Source organism: Protopterus annectens, chromosome 10.part0 (genome assembly GCF_019279795.1).
Source record: "Protopterus annectens isolate FY-2018-M chromosome 10.part0, PAN1.0, whole genome shotgun sequence".
NCBI classification, from domain to species: domain Eukaryota; kingdom Metazoa; phylum Chordata; order Ceratodontiformes; family Protopteridae; genus Protopterus; species Protopterus annectens.
Genome location: NC_056744.1, coordinates 994,992,450 through 995,014,604, shown reverse-complemented (window position 1 = coordinate 995,014,604; position 22,155 = coordinate 994,992,450). Strand labels below are relative to the sequence as shown.

General features: G+C 40.3%; 1 protein-coding gene across 1 annotated transcript in view; it reads left to right on the top strand.

Moving 5' to 3' along the window:
• LOC122813440 (AP-1 complex subunit mu-2-like) overlaps nt 1–22,155 on the top strand; it is a 1,149,616-nt gene that overhangs the window by 1,070,110 nt on the left and 57,351 nt on the right. Inside the window, exon 11 of the mRNA XM_044085755.1 lies at nt 9,958–10,033. Within this exon, the coding sequence (XP_043941690.1) occupies nt 9,958–10,033 (76 nt within the window). The remainder of the gene's footprint in view (nt 1–9,957; nt 10,034–22,155) is intronic.

Genomic DNA, 22,155 nt, shown 5'->3' with positions numbered 1-22,155 from the left:
CCAACCCGGGCCTCGGGTCCGAGTTTGGTACGGACTTCTTCGGCTGGACCCGAGGGTGATGTTTCGGGACCTATGCTTTCGGTTCTGAGCCTCCCTCTCGGTGCTTCTGCGGGACTTCCGTCTACTATCATGGCTCGGAGACCGGACACTCCCAGGATTCTGGGGGTCCGCTTTCAGGCCATGAGGAGTGCCTTGGCCAAATCCTCTTCGCCATCTCTCCGGTTTTACCAGCACCTTCCCTGGGCGTGGAGACTGGGTCTTTGGCAGTTCCCCTGTCCGTAGCCAGCGGAGCCCCGAGGCCTGAGGTTACCCCAGTGGGGTTCCCTCCTCCTGAGGGTTCTTCGGAGTTGTCTTCAGAGGAACCCCCAAGGAAGAGATCGTGCAAGAGGAAGCACGTGGACTCCCCGAGTCTATTACATCGGACACTGATATGGATGATGCGGAGGGGTCCCCAGTCGCCCTCGGATGATGTCTCATTTGCAGACATCTTAGAGATCCTCAAACAACGAGGCGGCTGGATATCCAAACCCCCTCTGCTGACGAATCAGTGCTCCTCAAGGCCTTTGGGGCTCAGCCTCCGCCTCCTGGGTGTCTCCGCCCTTGACGAGCTTCTGGATTTAGTTTGTCGGGCGGGAACATCCAGATACCGTGGAACCAGTCCCTTCTCGCCCAAACAAATTTTTATCTGCTCCCCGAGAAGGAGTTCCTTACTAAAGGCGTGGCTGTAGATGCCATGGTGGTGGCATCTGCTACACAACAGGACGTGGCAGAGGCTTCAACGTCCATCCATCCTCCTAATAAGGAGTCTAGGAGTATGGATAGGTACGGAAGCGCACCCTGACTTCAGCGGCCTTTACCTTAAGGTCTCTGAATTATTTGGCACATTTTACCAGGCTTCAGAGGGATCTGGTCAAGGAGTTGTCAGATTCCCTCTCGGGTAACCTACCTGAGCAGCTAGCCCAGTCCGTTAGCTCTCAGTTGGCTATCCTTACGTCAATTGCTAACTCGTCCATGAGGCTCATTTCCTATGCGGCCGAAGGCGGGTAGAGCGGCAGGCACAGGCATGGCTCTCGAGACAAGCCTGGCTCCGCTTGTGTCAGTTTGCGGAGGCCTTCAAGTCTTCCTTCGCCGACGCTCCCTTTGATGGGTCCTCATTGTTTGGACCCAAGGTGAAAGACACCCTTACCCGCTGTGAGCAAGAGGGAAAACGCTATCTGCCGTGAGGGGCCCGTTATTCCACTCCCTTCGGCCTTACCCCAAGGCCAAAGGAGGGAAAATGTGGTTCAAAATCTCGCAAGTTTTTCTCCCAACAGCAGGAAGATTCCGCCCAGAGGCAGAGGGCGGGGAAATTTTTCAAGGAGACGCCGTCCCAGAGGCGGCAGAGGGCCCCGCAATTCTGGAGACCGCGAGTCCTTTCGTGGCTCTTCAGCCTCCCACACGACATGAGGGATTGCCCGGCTGTGCTGCTCCGGAGCCAGTCGGGTGTCGTTTTGCCAAGCACCTAAAAGCCTGGGAGTCAATCACTCAGGACAGATGGGTGCTTCGGATAATTGCCGGAGGTTACACCATCCCATTCAAATACTCACCCCCTCCATCCAAGAGAATCCCGGACCCACCACCCAGTCAAAGGGAAATAGCAGCCGCAGAAGCTTTAAAGCTGCTAGAAAAAGGAGTCATCCAACCGGTCCCCACAGACCAGATCGGATCAGGAAATTACTCCAGGTTCTTTTTAGTGCCAAAAAAGACAGGGGACCTGAGACCAATATTGGATCTCAGCAGACTGAACCAATCCGTCACGAAATCCAAATTCTGAATGGTCACGTTGCAATCCATTCTCCCGTTGTTGGAGAAGGATGTTTGGATGTGCTCCATAGACCTCAAGGACGCCTATTATCACATACCGATACATCAGGCGTCCAGAAGGTATCTCGCGCTTCAGCCTGGGAGTCAGTCATTACCAATTTTGTGCTCTGCCCTTTGGTCTCACCACAGCCCCAGGGTGTTCACCAAGTGTTTGGCAGTAGTGACGGCTCACCTGAGGAGTCTTGGATTCCAAGTGTTTCCCTATCTCGACGACTGGCTCCTGACTGCCACCACCAGGCATCTACTAATGGACAACCTCAAAGCCACCATCTCCCTGGGTGTTTCCCTAGGGATTACATTCAATTGGTCAAAGTCTGTCTTGCTGCCCTCTCAGCGCATAAAGTTTATAGGAGCAGAGATAGACTCAAGATTGATGCGTCTTTCTTCCTGCCGAAAGGATCCGAACTTTACAGGGCCAAGTTCAAGCTCTGATCTCGAGATCCAAAGCCCCAGCCAGGATGGTCCTACAGGTTCTAGGCTCAATGTCTGCCACGGTACTTTTTAGTTCCTCTAGCAAGGTTACACATGAGGATTCTTCAGTGGCTCTTGTCAACTCAATGGTCCTTTCAGGATCTTCCCTCAATCATCACATCATGATTACGGAAATATGCAAAAGGGACCTTCGCTGGTGGCTTCAAACATCCAACTTGGATCAGGCAAAACCCTTTGTTCTACCCCCTCCAGTGTTTACCCTGACGACAGATGCCTCCCAGAAAGTGTGGGCGGGGTATTGTCTGGGCAGGCTAGTTCAGGGCTCCTGGCTTCCGGACGAAGCTCTTCTCCACATCAACGTGTTGGAGATGAGGGCTGTACTTCTATCCCTACAGGCCTTACACAAGTTTCTTCCTCAGGGCATCATCGCCATCCACACAGACAACATGTCGGTGGTTTGGTATCTGAACAAACAAGGAGGGACCAGATCGTATCCCCTTTGCAGAGAGGCCATGAGAGAGTGGGAATGGGCTGTAGCTACCAACCGCTTCTTGGTAGTGACCCACATCCCGGGAAAGTCAAATGTATTGGCGGACAAATTAAGCAGGACAATTCTCTCTCCTCACGAATGGTCTCTAAACCGCAGTAGCAGCCCAGGTTTTCAAGAGATGGGGGACGCCGTGCTGCGACCTATTTGCAACTCCACAAAACACCAAGTGCCAAAGGTTCTTCTCCTTGATTCCACATCAGGAAGTACCAGCCATGGATGCTCTAGCACAACCTTGGCCAACAGGGCTACTTTATGCCTTTCCTCCAATTCCACTCCTTCCCAAAGTTATTCAAAAAGCTTCTCAACTAGGGTCTTCAATGATTCTCCTTGATTTTTCCAACATCAGGAAGTACCTAGCCTGATCTAGTACAGTTTTGTACCTGCCATAAATGTAGATGTCCAATAGATATGCAACTGCAGTCAGGTTTTCCTTCCCTCCTTCCCCTTTGTTTTTCCCCTTTTGGGTCCTTTCTCCCCTTACCTATCAGCTGGGGATATATTTTATGGTGTATCTGTTTATTACTATTGTGCATGTCTGGTTTTATCAGTTTATCCATTCACAAAATTTAGCCTTCCTTGGAGGGCACCTGGCATCTGGGGCAAGAAACACTGAAGAAGATGGCGTTGGCTGATGCCTTTATACTCCAGCCGCTCTGATGTCGGGGAGGAGGCGACATCGGCCGACGCCAGACCCAGACTTTGGAATCTGGCTGACCGAAGGGCTGCCTGAGGTAGGACAACCCATATGTCAGGACTGGAGTTGCATATCTATCGGACATCTACATTTATGGTAGGTACAAAACTGTACTTTTCCCTTAAGAGCACACAGAGACCACAGTCAGTCTGTGGCTAGTTTTGCCCTCTTTCTCCAGATCCCCAGTAAGACTCCCCACTGGCACAGCTATAGAGTTGAGATGTCAGCTGAGTGGCCAAGCCAAGACCTCCAGCACCTCTATGTCCAACCAGTGCTTCATGTTCTTGCCCAACACACACACACACACACACACACACACACACACACACACACACACACACACACACACACACACACACACACACACACAGGTTTACTAGCTATGCACACTTTTACCTAGACTATAAGGTAGTTATAACTGCCACCAGCCAACTCCTTATCAGCTACTTTAAAGCCCATAACAAAGGGTATCCAATCTTACTGTGTAATACTAATATCACTACAACGATAGTTTGACCAAGAGCAAGGCTATTAGGAGTAGGCCACACAATGTCACCAAATAAATATGCAAGTACCCTTGAAACTTAAATATCTCTAGACAGGTCAGCCACAATGAAAGGTTTAAATATATTTAATAATAAATAAAAGAACATGAAAATGCCCCATATATATTCACAGTGACATCAGAGTTCAAAATCACAGGAAATATTAAAACAACATTGCAGGACAGTCTCAAATAAATAAAGAAAAATATCTAAACTAAGCTTTGCTATATTCCTGACTATATCCAAGAGAATTGTACTGTTCTTTAGAAATTACTTCATCAGAGCAAAGCAGATGTGGTGAATGGTTCTTGTCAGGTCCAAGACAGAATACAGAATTCCCCGTCTCTCTAAGAGACTTTTCAAAATAGTGTCTGAAATGTTACTGCTGGATAGCTTGCAGAATTACATCATTTCTTGTCATCTGACTCTGTTCCAGGTGAAACCCCTACTGCTGGAAGCTTAGCAGTATTTAGCATCTACCTGTGAAAATGCATAAACCTCAAATCTTTGACAGATGCTGGAAGTCATAAACCAATTGCATTCCTTCATACTTTCAGGGGCAGTAATTAGTTCACTCCAAGACAATACAAAAAGCTTCTCTGTATAGACTCTGTGTCTCTTGTTGCACTGAATACTGAAAAGATACTATGTTTTATTGCATAGCCATAAAATAATTTAATTTCAGCTTTTTTTCTGAAGTTAACATCCTGTATTCCAATTCCCACGTTAAAATGTATACATTTAAACAGTTACAGTAGTGCATGTACATTTCTGTTGTCTTCCAGTAGGCCTACTGTGGTTACATTTTAAGCACAAGCACTTTATGAAATACCTTTCTAACACACGTCTGTGCTGACCAGTTTGGTATACAGATAAATTACAGTTCTAATATAGTTGTAACACAAGCATCTTATATAGATCATGTTGATATTCACAAATGATATATAATTATTTACAAAATTCCAGGTAGCTGTGCTAGCAGTATACCCCTTTGTCACACTCTGTTTCAGAGGAACATATGCTGTAAGGCAATTCTGGAAGAACAGGCATAAGTCAAAAGCACTGATGCCTGGATGATGGTTGTGGTAGAAAGAGGGGAAGTAAAGGATGGCAGACAATGCACAAGAAAACACAAAGAAATAATGAAAATGAAAGGCTGTGCAGAGCAGGTAATATTAGCAAAGGAGAGGAGGAAAATAGGAATGAGCTTCAGGAGGACAGTTAGGAATTAGAAAGGGGGAATAAAAGGGAGGAAAAAATGACAAGTAAGAGTACATTCACTGAAGGCTATATCAGGGTATTACCATTCATTAGTGAATCGAAGAATCGATGTGGTAATGCAGTGCAGTATGTAAGTGACATTGAGTAATTCCAGAGTTGCAGACCCATTAATTCATGTAGCAGGGCTTGACACTCATTTTGCTTAAGTCCTGACAGTTTTCAAATAAGGCATTCCAAATCCTGGAGATGTGTACGGCAAGAAGACCAAACTTATGATTTCCAGTGGTTATCAGGTTAGCCCCTGCTGATCTGGGTCATCTAAGTGACATGTCATTTAAGAAGGAAGCAGCATAGAAAGGCAAAGATTAGTATAAAGAAGTATACAGGTGAGCAAATGGTAACAAGTTTTTGGTCTGAGATGATCTAGCCATCCTAGCCTTTTAAAGGAGACACAGTGGAACTACTTCCAGATGGAATTAATGGTTAAGCTGGCTACTGTAGGATATGTTATCTCTACTCCAACTATTAAACTAAATTGAAAGTTAATGTAAAGTCAAAGTCATAGAACATTTTTTAAACACCTTTATTACATTATCACCTAAAACATAAGTACACATACGTTAACAGAAAAGAAACAAAACCATAATAACATTTTTCAAGCATTATATGCTATATATATGTTTTTTCTTTATAACAACAGTCATGCACTCCATTACGTATATTATACAATTCCTGCCTTCTCTTAACTCTCATTCCTCTGCCTGAATATTACCCTGCATATATTGTTCCCACAAATTATATTTATTTCTGTGTAACTTTCTCCTTCCATTATCTAAAGATCTCAATTTGCGTTTTTATGTCTTGCAATATTCAGTACTCCAATTACAGTTGGTTTAGATTTTGATTTCCATTTTCTAGTAATTGCTTTTTTGGCACCCAACTGCATTAAAGTTAATAAGGCTTTACAAAGTCTAGGTAGTTCAAATCTTGTGTCCCAGTTCAAAAGAATAATTTTCTTAGAGCAATTTACTCTACTAATATTTTTGACAGAGTACCCTGTTGTAGGGTAGTTTTAAATTCTGCCAATTTATCACACTCCCCAAAGTACGTTCCCAGTTACCCCTCTCTTTCAAATCACACCTCCAGCATTTGCTGTCTACCTGTGCAAAAATTCTTTGAAGTGTACTTGGGGTACAAAAATATCAGTGCAAATATTACCAAGCAAAAATCCAAAAATCTTCTGGACTTTGTTGCATAGCTGGAAGCCATACACGTCCTTCCATTGCTCCTTTGTAAATTGCTTTTCCAGTCTGCTTCCCAATCTTTTCTTACTTCCTCTGATTGAGTCTTATAGTTATCATGCAGTATACTAATTATCCTTTTTTAACAGCTGCTTCTGTTCTAAACGCCACTAAAAACTCTGTTAGGGCTGATATTTCATTTAGGACTCCCCTGTCCCTTTCTGTTAGTCTATATTACAATATCAGTCTGTGCAGGAAAGCAGTCTCCAGCCTACAATCCAAATATCTTCTTGGCCTCATCCCACTCTGTTACCTTTCTCACTCTATAGTTATTTTCTGTCAATATCATGGTTCTCTTGCCAGTTTTCTCCAGTAAATTCCAGACCCATCTTGCCCACTTTTTGTTCCCTTCTTACAGGCAAAATCTTTCTCCATTCTCTTGTTGCCTTAGTGCTTTTTCTACAACTGTATGGGTATAATACTGTGGGTATTGTCATTCTCATTAAGGATCTGCATCCAGAAATTACCCTCTCCTTATTTCTAGACCTCCCCTCCAAACACTCCTTCAGGGAACCAGTGGAACCACAATGTGTTTAGAACTTTGTTTTTTTATTGTGAAGACTTCTTCAGAATGGACCAAGTCATGGCTCCAGTGGTTCTTTGATGGAGTGTTTGGTTGTTAATTTTGATTTCCTTTACACTCATTACAAGATTGATGTTTTTGGATCTGATTTTTTTTTAATTTACCCTAATCTTGGACTTAAAAGGGAAGTTTTGCATTCATGTGGCAAAAGAACCTGACTAAACTGTTGTGACAAGTAAAGTGAGTATACTTGAAAGTTTAGCACTTGTCATGATCTTGTACTGTGTGTGTTCTGTATGGTGTAATTCAAGGAAAAATATACCTGTACTCCACGTTTTTGCAACATTGATGAGAAGGGTTATTAACTTTTCTGTACATCATGACTGTGAACTTTAAGTCTTTGTTTTTCATTAAATAATTCTTTTCATGCTGGTACTGCTGCTCTTTTTCCCGTTGAAAAACTGGAGATTTAACCAATGGTGTTACATCTAATTTGGATCAAATTGATGCCACATTTTGTGTCTGCAGATGCCTGCACCTTCTGATATGGGGCCCTCTTCCCCTATACACCCAATTTCTAAATGTACAATCTCTCACGACTGTACCACTTGAAGAAAAGAGAATACATGTGTTTTATTTTCACTGAGTTGATGCAAACTCAGAGGTGATGTACTAAGAGAAGGTGGGTGTGTGGTTGAAGAATTCCTTCTTGAAAAAAACAGTTTAACTTTCTCTATTACAGCAATGTACTTGTAGCACTCAGATGGGAATGGCATCGTCTGGTCAGTTAGTTGATTATTGGGAAGATCAGGTAAGAAGTGGTCTAGCAACAGTGACCTCAAGGAATATATCCTGCAGGCATTAGGACTGCTCAGCATCAGGAAGTGTGTGTTTAGTTTACTGGGGTAATGCCCTCTGGTAATCTCACTCACATGATGCTCTGTATCTCCCAGCTGCTCAGTTCTTTGCTCTACACATCAAATTTGGACAAGGAATGCATATTCAGTAGTTTATTTTTGTTGGTTACTCAGTTCCTTTCTTTGTGTTTTTGCCATAGCTTTTCAGCCAGCTTGTTTCCTCTGTTGGTTGTCTGTTTGCTGGCTCCTTCACCTGTCCTTCTTTTATCACAGAACACTGAAAGCATTGCTCAAAGGTGAGAGATTCTGCGTTGGGTGCATAGTAGTAGTCCTACTGCATACCCTGCCTTTGTCCTGGAGAAAGGCACAGCATTTGAGTGCCCCATACGCCAGGTCTTCAATGAGATGACATGTAAACTGAGTAGGGAGAAGCCCAATTACATTTTGCTGTGTAAAGTGATGTCAGTGCATTCACAGTTGTGTTCCTTTAGGAATAACTTCCAGACCAACCCAGGGCCTTCTCATAGGAGAAGAAGCTGAAACTGATCATCAACTGACTACTACGTAGTCTTTTGCAGCAGAAGTATCCAAGAAGATCACAACAGAGAAGACTTATACAATACCTGTTGCTGATGGCTACAAATTCAACTTTGAAGTCCTCCACATTAGAATGGTCCTCAGTTCTGACATCAGTCCAACCCAGTATTACACAGGAGCTGGAATGGTCATCAATAGATAGAAAGAATACCATTACCTTGCTTGCCTGTTTTGCCATCTCCAAGGGTGACTTTGCTTTTGGCCTTGGTTATTGAACATTCATATTTAAAAAATTAGCAGGGGCGATTTGAGAGGTACAGGATAAGATTCTGATAGTCCATTTTCCAGGTGTAGGAGCTAAAGGGTGCCAGGATAGCTTTTCCGTGCCACCACAGCTGTCATTATAGCCCTTTTCTGTATTTTTGGTATTGGTTTGTTTTGTTGTTTTACCTTTTGAATTTATGTGGTCAGCTGTATAGCATTAAGGCTCAGTGTTTGTCAACAGCTGTCCCTAATTGTGATACCAGTGTTGTTTTGGTTGAACAGAATGAAGTATAAAGACCAGCTAGCAGTTGGTTACCTATTACTGGCAGCAGTATAGTGAATGCATTTGGGATGTTGGTCAGTATAGTGAATGCATTTGGGATGTTGGTCAGTCGAAATGCAGCATGTTGTTGATAAAGACCATAACCAATAAAGTGTTCGCAGAGGCTGAAGAGGTTGCAGTTAGGTTGTGCTCAAGCCATAGGGGTTCAAAGAGAATAGTTTGCTCTTTCAAATCCTTTGGATTCACAGACTGGCTTACCATTGAATAAGATTAAAATGCCTTTTAATAAAAGACTGCTATGATGAAATGGCCTCAGATGGAAACTCAGTAACCCTTGCTGTTCAGTTGTTATCCAAGATCTAGTAGTAAAAAAAATGATAAAGCAAAGCAAACAATTAAAAAGAAATTAATTGTGTCCGTATTTCCTAATGACTTAGAATTAGGGATATCCTAGGTAAAAATGAAAGGCCAGAAAATGGACCATTCTGGACCATCACATTTTTCTAAATGTGTTCTTTGTGACTGTGTGTCCCATCATTTAATTGTTCAACTGTTTGTTTCCTTATGCATCACAAATATAAATGTATCCATTTCTATAGATTTTTGGCAAAACATCTTCTCCATTATTACTTCTCAGATTGTATGTGCTTCCTATTTGAGTTCATTTTCCTTTTACAGTTAGAACACTATATGTATTCCATCAAGGTAATCCAGTCAATTCTGATGCAAAATGCCAGTTTAATGTTTTTGTTTACTGTTTCATCCATTCTCCTCCTGCAGTGTTCCTGTTTCAGCTATTGGTTTTCAAAAGCATGACTATCACTCCATAACCACCATAGTTGCAGACTTTTTGTCATGTTTGTAAGTCAATTTTATTTTATTTCTAGGTGCGCTACCTGAAAATCATTGAGAAGAGTGGATATCAGGCATTGCCTTGGGTTAGATACATTACTCAAAGTGGAGGTAAGGAAATAATTTCTTATCTTTTGGCTAGCTAGCACCATTGCTATGTTCTGTTATGGGACTTTGAGCAAGATTTCTGAATGATACAGTATTAGGGAGATGAGTTAACTTTTTAAAATCTCTGGTTTTAAAGTTATAAAACTGTGTTGTAATTTGGGTGCCGTGGCTTGTAAAATCCATGCATTGTAATTATCTGGCACATTCTGCTGTGGGAAAAGGTCTGCATGACATAAGGAAGAAAGTGGTGTCAGCCCGATAAAAGCAGTCTCTCTGACGTGAGGCCTGTGAAGAAGTTTTCTGAATGATATGGTATAAGGGAGGTCATGTAGCTTTCAAAAGTTCATTGAAAATCTCTGGTTTTAATGATGTTAAACAGTGCTGTAATTTGGGTGCTGTGGCTTTTAAAACCCATGCATTATAATTCCCTGGCATGTTCTGCCATCAAGTCAGGTCTCCATAACCTATGGGAGAAAGTGGGGTCATGTAGTCACTCTGAGCTGAGACCCAATGAACTGCTGTATGAAAACCATATTCTCTGATGGGTGAAACAGTTCTGTGTTAGTTAACTTTCAAAGGTTCCCACTGCATTCTGCAAATTTTTACTGCAGAGTAGGATGGTAACTTTTCTTTTAGAAAAACTAGTCCAAAAGATACAGCTGTCTTCTCTTTTGCCTATTTTGCTAAAGTATATAATTTTAACGGATACTGAAAATATGTGCATATGAATTAAACCTTTTTTAATATAAATTTAGATGCTTTTAAATGTCAAAAGTAGCAAAAGTTTGGAGGATTTGTTCAACAACATTCTTCAGTGGGATAATTATTTGAAAACTCTGTGGAACTAGACCCCCCCCCCCCCCACAAAAAAAAAATCAAATATTGCTACTCTTGGGATGATGAATCAGAAAGCACAGTACTGACAAGTAGTACTGCAGGCTCAGAAGATAACACCAATAACTGGAGTTGGGGATTGTCATGAAAACTGGTGTGAAAACTAAAGGAGGCAATGTATCAATATTGATTAAAGATAAATACACCTCCATATTGGTTAGACAGCATGATTCCCTAGAGATACTTCAGGTGCAATTAACTGTTGCTAGGATACCTATTCAAGTCATTGACAGCTACGGGACCCCCTGCTCTGCCTATTTGAATCTACTTGAGTCTGTCAAGATACAGCCAAACACCATGGTTTTGGGCAACTTTAACTGCCCATCCATTGATTGGGGAAATTACTTGTGCACAAACTCACTTGCCCAAAGGCTCCTTGACTTCATTAATCCCAGTACCCTGGACCAGCTGGTTGACACCCCCACAAGGGGTGCCAACTTCTGGATCTGATGCTTACCAATATGGGAGACCACTGTTGCACCCCTATTGTGAGGTCTTCCCTGGTGAGATCTGACCATAAGTCAGTCTCATTCGAAGTTACTATCACACCTCCCCCCCCCAGCCCCAACTAAACTAAAAAAACTTCTCAAAGCAGATTATAACCTCTTACAAGATGGTATAAATAGCTTCACTGCACCTCCCACCTTACATGGAACTGCCAACTATGCCGGGTTATACGCACATGATTTATACAACCACATGAACAACTGCATTGACTCGGCCGTACCTGATAAGACCAAAGCAAGCTCCTCAAGAAACAGCAAACCTGTCTGGTGGACAACTACCATTATCAGGTTTACAATAAGAGGAAGAAAGTCTTGTCTAAGAGTAAGAGGAAGCAAGCCCTAAACTTGAAACATTTCCTCCTCAAAGCAGGAAAGGAAACAAGCAAATAAGACTTCTTGTGAAGTCCTCCAAAGCTAACTCAAATCCTAATTAGCTCCTCACCTAAGGACAACCGTAAGGCATTCTTTAGATGCATTTGTAACCTAAAAGGAAAGACCCAAATTTGTGCTGAATTGGTAGTTAATGATACCACACTTACCCCAAGAATCCCTACCACATGTCCTCTACCTTGCATCTCTAAAGAACAGGTTGTGAATGTGCTCTCTAAGGTCAAAAACAGCATCCATGGGACCTGATAACATCCCAGACTGAGTCCTACATGGGCTCAAACAAGAATTAGCAATGCCATTGGGTACTCTTTTCAATCAGTCTAAGCACTGGCTTCATCCCGGCTGAATGGAAAAAGGCCACTGTTATTGCCTTGCACAAAGTGCTTCCACTGACCCCAGGAACTATAGACCTACAAGCCTGACTAGCCATATCTGCAAGGCCATGGAGAGAATTATCATGGACCTCTCAACAAAGATAGTGGTAACCTTCAAATACTTTACCCTACTCAGTTTTGGATTTGTCAAAGGAAGATCATGGCTGTTAAATCTGGTGGACTTCTTCGAGACAGTCACCAAGGCCATTGATGAGGGGAAATCCGTGCATACAGCCTACCTAGACTTAGCCAAGGCTTTTGACACTATCCCCCATTACGCTGTAATTAACAAACTCACCCAGCTAGGTATCAACCCGTATATCTTTAGATGGATCACTCACTGGCTCAGTGATAGAACCCATATAATCAAAGTAGGGGAATCCACCTCCAACGGCAGACCTGTAACCAGTGGTGTTCCACAGGGATCAGTCCTGGGACCTCTATTGTTTGGAATCTATTTCTCAGAACTGCAAGTTGAAACTAAAAGTCTGTGGCTGACAAAGTTTGCTGATGACTGCAAACTGAGGGTGGTCATAGAATCTCCAAACAATGTCAACATCCTACAAGAGGGTGTTACACAAACAAGTGACTGGTGCCAAAGTCATGGCCTTAAACTCAGTGCAAAAAATATATAATCATCCCTTTTGGTAAGAGTGATGTTGCTGCTAAGTACCACATCAATAACAGCATCCTAAGTATGCACTCACTGGTGAGATACCTGGCCACACAGGTTGACTTTAACCTTCCAAAACACCAGCACAAGAATTATATCTATAGAAAACACAAATCCAAGTGCTTCACCAGTTTCTTCCTTTATTGGTTAGCGATCTGGTACCTCAGCCTTTCGCCTTCATGGATCACAATAAATGCATGTTTCAAACAAATATATGTACACATTCAATAGCAACTGACACAAACAACTGAATCAATCAATCAATTATACAATTATATATTTAAAGTAACATTTTAAAATTACATCAAAAAAAGTTTTTCTATCACAAAATTCAAGCATTATTATAATAAATACTTTCTATTCATTTTATTATAAGGAATATTGCACAATTAAATACCCAATTCAAGATTAAGTCCAAAGGGCTTCAAAGTCTTAAATCATTTTAGTCTCTAATTCAAGCAGTTTATAAGAATAATCCCCCCATCCAATGAAAAATGGTTTACCAAGTACACAGAATTTTAAACTGTATGTGGAACCACCATGTTTCTCAAAGAAATGCTGGGCCACAGGACTAACTTCACTGTGATTTCTGATGTCTTTTAAATGTTCTAAAATACGGATTCTAACCATTCTTTTAGTTTGCCCTATATACCAAACATCAGTACACGAGCAGCCCAAAATATAAACCACCCCTATCGATCTGCAGTTGAAGTGAAATTTTGGGAAAAAAGATATACCATTTATAACATTTACATTAATAACCCTATCACATAGGCTACAATGGCCACAACAATAAGTATCTGGGGATAAGCTATTAAATTCATTACTTTTCAAAAAATTATACTTTAACAACTCTTTTAAATTCTTTCCCCTCTTATAAGAAAAAGTAATATGTTTGGGAAAGAGATGACCAATATTATCATCCTCACTAATCAGGTACCAATATTTTTTCACTGTTCTAACTAATTCATCCGAAAAAGGAGAAAATTTAGTAACATAAAATAACTGTTCCCCATCATCAATTTCCCTATTATTCAATATTCTTACTCTTGACTCTTCCATAGTACTCATAAAATTTAAATATTGATATGGGCTATCATGAGTATCCCCCAGTGTCCTATTTTTACATCTTAACAAATGATCTTTATCATAACCCCTCTCACTAAGTCTCAACTCAACATTATTCAATTAATTAACCCTCTCAACCTCATCACTAGTATGATCAAATATTCTTTTAAATTCACCTGAGGGTAATGAATGTAATAAATGTCCAGGATACATGCTAGTAGCATGTAAGAACATATTCACTGAAGTTGTTTTCCTAAATGGCCTAAAGTCAATATGTTCTTCATTATTTTATAGAGTCACATCCAAAAAGTTAATACTTTTTTTATTGAGCTCATAGGAGAAGGTTAATCCATGTTCATTTCTATTTAAAGTCTCAGAAAAATCTAAAAAATCCTTAACCTCACCTCTACAAATCAAAAAAAGATCATCAGTAAATCGCTTATATAATATAACATTCTTCTTATAGAGCAAAGTAGGATAAATAAATTGCTTTTCAAAAAAATCCCATATAAATAATAGCATATGAGGGCACAAAGGCAGCCCCCATAACTGTTCCCTTCAGCTGCAGAAAGAACTCATTATTAAAACAAAAATAATTATGAGTTAAGAAAAATTCAAGTAAATTAACTAAGAAGGTAGTTCTGGGTCCATCACCCAGCATTTCCATCACTGCTTCCAACCCTCACCTTTTACTGATGTTAGTATATAGTGATTTAACAACAATGGTTACCCAGTAGTACTCTTTGCACCATCTAACCTGAGATAGTTCATCCAACAAATCTTGAGTGTTGGAAATATGTGCTGTGACTTTACTCAAATATGGTTTAAGGTAAAAATCCAAAAAGATATTAGCATTACTTAACAAAGAACCTATCCCTGACACTATCGGCCTACCTGGGGGGTTTTCCAAACACTTGTGTACCTTGGGCAAGGCATAAAAAATAGGTGTCAAAGGTTTCTTAATATGCAATTTACACACATCCTTATAATCAAAGACACCAAGATGTTCCCCTCGCTCTAATAGAGTCAAAAGTTCATTATTATATTCCATTACTGGGTCCTTCCTTAAACGCTTGTATTCAGCCGTATTATTTAATAAATCTGCTATCATTTCACAATATTTCGATTTGTGTAAAATGACCCAGTTTCCTCCCTTATCAGCACATTTGAAAATAAATTAATTTTTAAATTTCACCATACTCTTAAGAGCCAACCATTCATTTTTACTTAAATTATACTGCTTTTTATTCCTATAAAATTTATCCAATGTTATAGAAACTTCTTTAAACAAATCTTTAAGAAAAGCAGTAATGGCAGGCACTTTAATATTTGGTACACATTTTCTATTGGAAACCAAATAAGGCAGTGTGAGTTTACCATAACCAGTGTGAAAACAATCAAAATTCTCTGTTCCCTCATCCACACAGAATGTTTCAGCATCTTCATAATCATATATTGATAAATTCAATAATTCATCATTATCAAGATTACTCTCATTCAACGAAACATTCTCCGCAGAGTTAGCAGCATTATTCTGAAAGAAAACTTTAAGATACAATTTCCTTATAAATGCCTTCAATTCAATATACAAATCAGCAAAGGAGGGAAAATATGTAGGCACAAATTTACTGCCTTTAGATAGTACAAGTTTCATATCATCACTGAGAATTAGATCAGATAAATTAATAACAAATAATGTCCGTTCATTGTATTGACTCACTTGTCCATTACTTAAAACGATTTCTGCCCTTTCTACCATTTCTTCCCTGATTGGATTTATTGGTCTGAAAGGAGTTGTCCGTCCTCGAAGAGGCTAACGTACCATTTTACGCCCTCAGTCTCCACATTGGAAGAAGCTAAAGAATCAGCAAAAGTCACATTTTTATTAACAAAGTTATTACCATCTGGTTTGGCTGAGGACGCTGATATGCTCTGTCGCTTCTGATAACCTCTCCTGCCCTTTGACCTACTACGTATAGGCTCACGTTGCCAAGAAAAAAGAACACCGGTCTCATTTGGTATATAGGGCAAACTAAAAGAATGGTTAGAATCCGTATTTTAGAACATTTAAAAGACATCAGAAATCACAGTGAAGTTAGTCCTGTGGCCCAGCATTTCTTTGAGAAACATGGTGGTTCCCCATACAGTTTAAAACTCTGTGTACTTGGTAAACCATTTTTCGTTCGGGGGGGGGATTATTCTTATAAACTGCTTGAATTAGAGACTAAAATTATTTTAAAGTTTAAGACTTTGAAGCCCTTTGGACTTGATCTTGAATTGGGTATTTAATTGTGCAACATTCCTTATAATAAAATGAATAGAAAGTATTTATTATAATAATGCTTGAATTTTGTGATAGAAAAACTTTTTTTGATGTAATTTTAAAATGTTACTTTAAATATATAATTGTATAATTGATTGATTCAGTTGTTTGTGTCAATTGCTATTGAATGTGTATATATATTTGTTTGAAACATGCATTTATTGTGATCCATGAAGGTGAAAGGCCGAGGTACCAGATCACTAAGCAATAAAGGAAGAAACTGATGAAGCGCTTGGATTTGTGTTTTCTATGACTTTAACCTTACCTTTGATAACCATGTTTCCACAGTGGTACAAAGGGCATTCTGTATTGTTTATCTCACATGTAAGTTCATTGCCTCCAGAAAAAAAAAAAATTATAACCTCCTGTACTCTTCCTTCTTCAGGCCAATAATTGAATACACTGTCCCTTTTGGTATGTACCATTCCAAGCACCTGCAGCAATTGGAGAGACCACAAAGGTTTCTCACAAGGAAAATTCAAGGTCTTCAGTGTCTGTCCTATAAGGAGAGTCTGAAATCACTTTCACTTTATTCTGTTTCATACAGACTACTCAGAGGAGATCTCTGCCTTGCATATAAGGCAGTCTTTAAGGCTGCTTTATTGGAAATGCTACATATCCGTAAGTCAAATTGTAAATGGGTTACTCACTCTAATGGCCTTAACCTGGTATGTGACATTAATAGAACCGGCTGGAGGGACAGATTTGTCTCCCAGAAGTTACCACACCATTGGAACAGACTCCCGCTTCATGTCAAACAGAGCACCTCATTGACCCTCTTCAAACACAATCTGGACGATTTGTTGAGTAACCGTAAATTCAGCCCAGGGGTTCCACCTATGTCCCTCTCAGGGGTGATATGTGCTGATTGTGGAAATCAAGGTAAAACTTGGCTAGGCTTTAAGGTCATTAGCCTATAATGATCTCCTAAGATACTATGATCCTATAATGGTTAAAGTGTTTACCTCATAGAAATAAGGTACAAGGTTTGATCCCTACTTTTGGAATAGGAAATTTGGCTAGGCTTACAATGGCTCAAAGGGTAGATACTAATCTATAAGTGCAGTAAGAAGTTGCAGCTTTAGAATGTGTTGATTTTTCAGGCTCATAAACTGAAAAAAGGTAGGACACACTACCAGAAAATGGAGTAAAACATAGATTAGTGGAGAATATGTGCAATTATGTAAGTACGGCATTGAACTGCACTACATACATGTACTAGATGGGCATTTGAGTGAGTTTATGTAAATAAAGCGGCAGTAAAATATAGCCTTGTAATTAATGCATTTTTAATGTTCTGCAACTGTTTATGCTTCAGCAGAAAACTAAGCTTCTAATTCATTAACTGAGGACAAACTGAGGTTAAAGGAAACACGGCTTTAAAATGAATTAGATGCGATTGTCAGTGAGCTTCATTTCAGAAATATAAGTACAGCGAGTCTGAATGATGGTGTTGAAAAAATACGATTTATTATTAAAGTGACGCTGAAGGATGCGTTGAAAAAATGTTTATCCTTTTTGAGTTTAGTAGTTGATATTGCATCTAAAATGTCGTGAGTATTCTGTTTAAGTAGTCAACCCGCAGTGGGGTCTGGTAGTAATGCTCATATATTAGTGCTTAAACTTCAGCTAACGATGTCTGAAATGCCATGCCAGCTGCATTGGCTATGAATTAAATGAATAATTTGTATCAGAGAGTATTGATGGCTTTCTCTCATGACATTTTGTCATGTGCTAGAAATGAAGTGCATTTTGTAGTGCTCGGGCATGTTTGTCTAGATTTGTAGATACATAGGATGACTCATTTTGCTATTCTGCATTCCCTCCATTCTTATTTATGTTTTTATTTGTTTTATATATTTTATATTAAATTAAAAATGTATTACTTTCCTCCTTTTCCCACACTCAGAACTTAATGATGGATGCAGCTTTTAGTAACCATGCATGAAGTTCAATTCTTTCCCAGAAAAAGAAAAAAATTGGATGAGGTTGATATTTAAGATGCCAGTTAGGCTTCCTCCTCCATGAAGAATAAGGTAAATGCACTTTACTACTTGTCCTCCTGTCATTTCACTGGAGGTAGAAATGACACTTGTATGGGGGGTTCTTGGGCTGTTCCATGAAGCAGCAAGATGCTGATGGTCATTTATTCAGGCTGCATCAGGTGACTCATGCCTGAGATACATACAGCCATACATAGCCTGGAATGTAAAATAAAAATTAAAAGTCAGAGCATGAGGAAGTAGTTCTTCATAAGGGCGGTGCCTCCACAGACCCTGGAAATTACCGCCCCATTAGCTTGACAAGCCTTATCTGCAAAGCCATGGAGAGGATCATAATGGAACTCATAAATAAAGACATAGGGAACTTGCAGACTTTGGATCCAACCCAGTTTGGCTTTGTCAAAGGCAGATCCTGCCTCTTAAACTTGGTTGACTTTTTCGAGACAGTCACCAAGGCCATTGATGAGGGAAAGGCAGTCCATACAGCCTACCTCGACCTGGCAAAGGCCTTCGACACAATACCCCACTCAGGTATCATCGAAAAACTCATCAGCTTGAATGTAAACCCATACATCACAAGATGGGTTGCAAACTGGCTAGCGACAGAACCCACAGGGTCAGAGTTGCTGGAGCCATGTCAGACTCAAAGCCTGTCACAAGTGGTGTCCCACAGGGCTCAGTCCTGGGTCCACTCTTGTTCGACATCTACTTTTCTGAAGTACAAGCAAACACAGGAGGGTTATGGCTGACAAAGTTTGCAGATGACTGCAAACTGCGCCATAGTCGAAAACACATCTGACACAGATATCCTCCAGAAGGGCCTCACAGAAACGGATAACTGGTGCCAGAGCCATGGCCTGAAGTTAAACGCCAAAAATGCATAGTCATACCCTTCGGGAAAAACAAGGTTACCCCTAGCTACCATATAGGTGACAATCCACTGAGCACAGAAAAAGTCATCAGGGATCTGGGGACCCAAGTTGACAGTAGTCTTTCGTTTGACATTCATGTTGCTAAAGTAGTTAGGAAAACCTTCTATATTGCCCACCTGATCATGAAGGGATTCACATCTAGATCAAGGGAGGTCATCGTCCCCTGTACTCATCACTCATTAGACCTATGATTGAGTACAATGCCCCGTTCGGAATGTATCTGACCAGACACCTGATGCAGCTTGAAAGGCCCCAAAAGTTCCTCACCAAAAGGATAAAGGGTCTCAAAATATGTCTTATGCTGCCCGACTGAAAGAACTCCAGCTTTATTCAGTCTCATACCGCTTGCTCAGAGGTGACCTGTGCCTGACATATAAGGCCATGTCAAACCCAGATTTGATGAATATGCTTCACCTCAAAAATCTAGATCCTCAGAACCACAAGGGCGGAGACTTAAACCTTGACACGGTTATAAATAGAACGTGCTGGAGGGACAGATTCATCACCCAGAGACTCCCTATGCTGTGGAACAAAATCCCGGTACATGTGAGGCAGAGCACCTCGCTGGCCTTGTTCAAGAGGAATCTTGACCAATGGATGGGAGATCGCAGATATACCCCAGGGATTACTTCAGTGTCACTGCTTGACAGAGGCACAGAAAAATGATAGGCATAGTTTTTATTCAAACTAAAGGGGTGGCGAAAGCCACATAACTATGGGCTAGGCTTATAAATGCCCTTGGGCAGATAGCCTAGTATGAACCTATGAAACCTATGAACCTATGAACCTATGGGACTGAGAGTGGTAGGTGTGAGCAAGCACAGAAATTAAAAGGAGACTTTTTTTATTCAATTTTTGAAAGTCTGCCATCTGTTATCCTGTTCAGTGGTGTGTGTTTGAGCCAACATATAGCATGGTGAGTTATACTGTACTGTAGTGTGCTATGTTTAGATTTGCTTTCAGCCATGAAGAGTTAGATGATGTGAGAGCTGCATGTTGTGTTAAGCCTAATTTGAGCAAGAGTACATTGCTGCAGCTCTATACTGCATTTGGGTACCACTTCTGAGACCTTAGTTTTGACAGATGTATTAGTTATTTAGCCTCAGAAAGTGTTGATCTAAATACCTGGCTTAAGCAAGTCTTTCCTAGGTTGAACTTTTTTTTTCTTCAAGTTCTCTAAGCAGGCATTTTAACACTTTTCTCACAGCAGTAATGAATTCCTCTTTTGTTCAGACACCACCCTGTTCAACATAAATGCCAAAACAATCTAATAATTATAACTGTAACTACAGTATTAAAATTGCTGGTGACATTCAACTGCAGCAATCTTTCACCCCATTAAATAACAAATATCTTCCACTGCATGCTTCACCATAGGTAGCATTAATAATAAATGGCCTCAAAAAGAAGCTTATCCAAAACTGACTGTCACTAGTTATGTAGATTCCACATATCGTCTCCCAAAACTTCCACCTGTGTAGCGATGAGAGGCCAAGAAAAATTCAAATTGTTGGGTTCAAGTTGATGATAAGTAAAACTGTCAACCTTTCTCCTACGCTTATATGTAAAAGCAATACCCTCAATGATAGAGATCCAAACTGGATCCTACAGGCAGTTCAAATAGGAAGCCATGCAAATCTCTATAGTGGAATTGTATACCTCCCCATTCAAACCTGTTACCTATAGTACAAGACATACCTCACAAACTCCCTCAATTAGCCAAGCACCATAAACTCCTATAAACTTGGAACAGTCAACTAAAGTCAAATTTAAATACCGAGGCCATTAAATTTAAACTCTTAACAACTTTTCCAAGTAGGCACTGACTAACTCTAACAGTAACAAAAGCTCAGTTATTGGTCAATTATTAACCAACATTTCAGAACTCTATCCATACCATCTCAGCTCTTTCAAACTCTTTAACTGTTCACTACCATATTTACACTGCTGGTGATTGAAGTTCTGCACTGATCACTACCGTATTTATACTACTGGTGTTTGAAGTTCTGCACTGATCACTACCATATTTACACTACAGTTCTGCAACTTCCTTCAAGTTTACATACCAGTAAGAAACGTCAGAGTTCTCTGAAGACACCCTACTTGCAGAACTAAGTCGTATCCCCTGTACATCAGTACATAACTCGCCTTAATCCATAGCAAGTTGTACAACATGCCTAGACTCTTCACACTACCCTTAAAACAGCAAAAGTGCAAGTTGACACTGGTTAACAACTGACAGTCCCACAAAAAAAGAGATATAGCTAGGAAGAGTTGGAAAAAAAGACCTACTAAATACCATTAAATAAAATTATTTTCAGAATCTAAGGAAAACTACAAGAATTAAAACCACTAAAGATAAAGCTGCGTACTGTAGAAACACATAACTGCAACTTTAGGACAGCCCAAACTATTTTGGAAAGCTGTAAAATCTGTCTCTTCCTCCAAAAAGAACCAATGCAACAGTTGCATTGATATTAATATAATAAATATTATAAGCAAAAATATTGGTAACCTTCCCAACCCCACTATCACCAACTCGACCACACTGTCCCAGATACCCCATTTCATCACCTGCTTACTACCCAACATTTTACTTTAAACAAAGTACCAAAAAAAGGTCAAAAACCTGGTTAGCATACCGGCACACTATAATCCAATCTCCATATAGTTCATCCCCTTATATTAAAACAAGGACATGAAATAGTATGTAAGCTTGTCACACACATCTGTAACCCTACCCTGGCTTCAAAAAGGTGTATGTGCATATGTAGGCACACAGTGATTCACTCAGTCCCAAAAACCTGTTCACTAGCTTCTGCAAATGACTGCAGTCAGATTGCAAAACAAGATCATCTGGCTAAAATCTGAGAAAAACATAGTCTGAAAGCAAATCCTTGACTTCATGCAGAAATAAATATGATATTCTCACACACCAGCAATATGACCTTAGTCCAGAGTA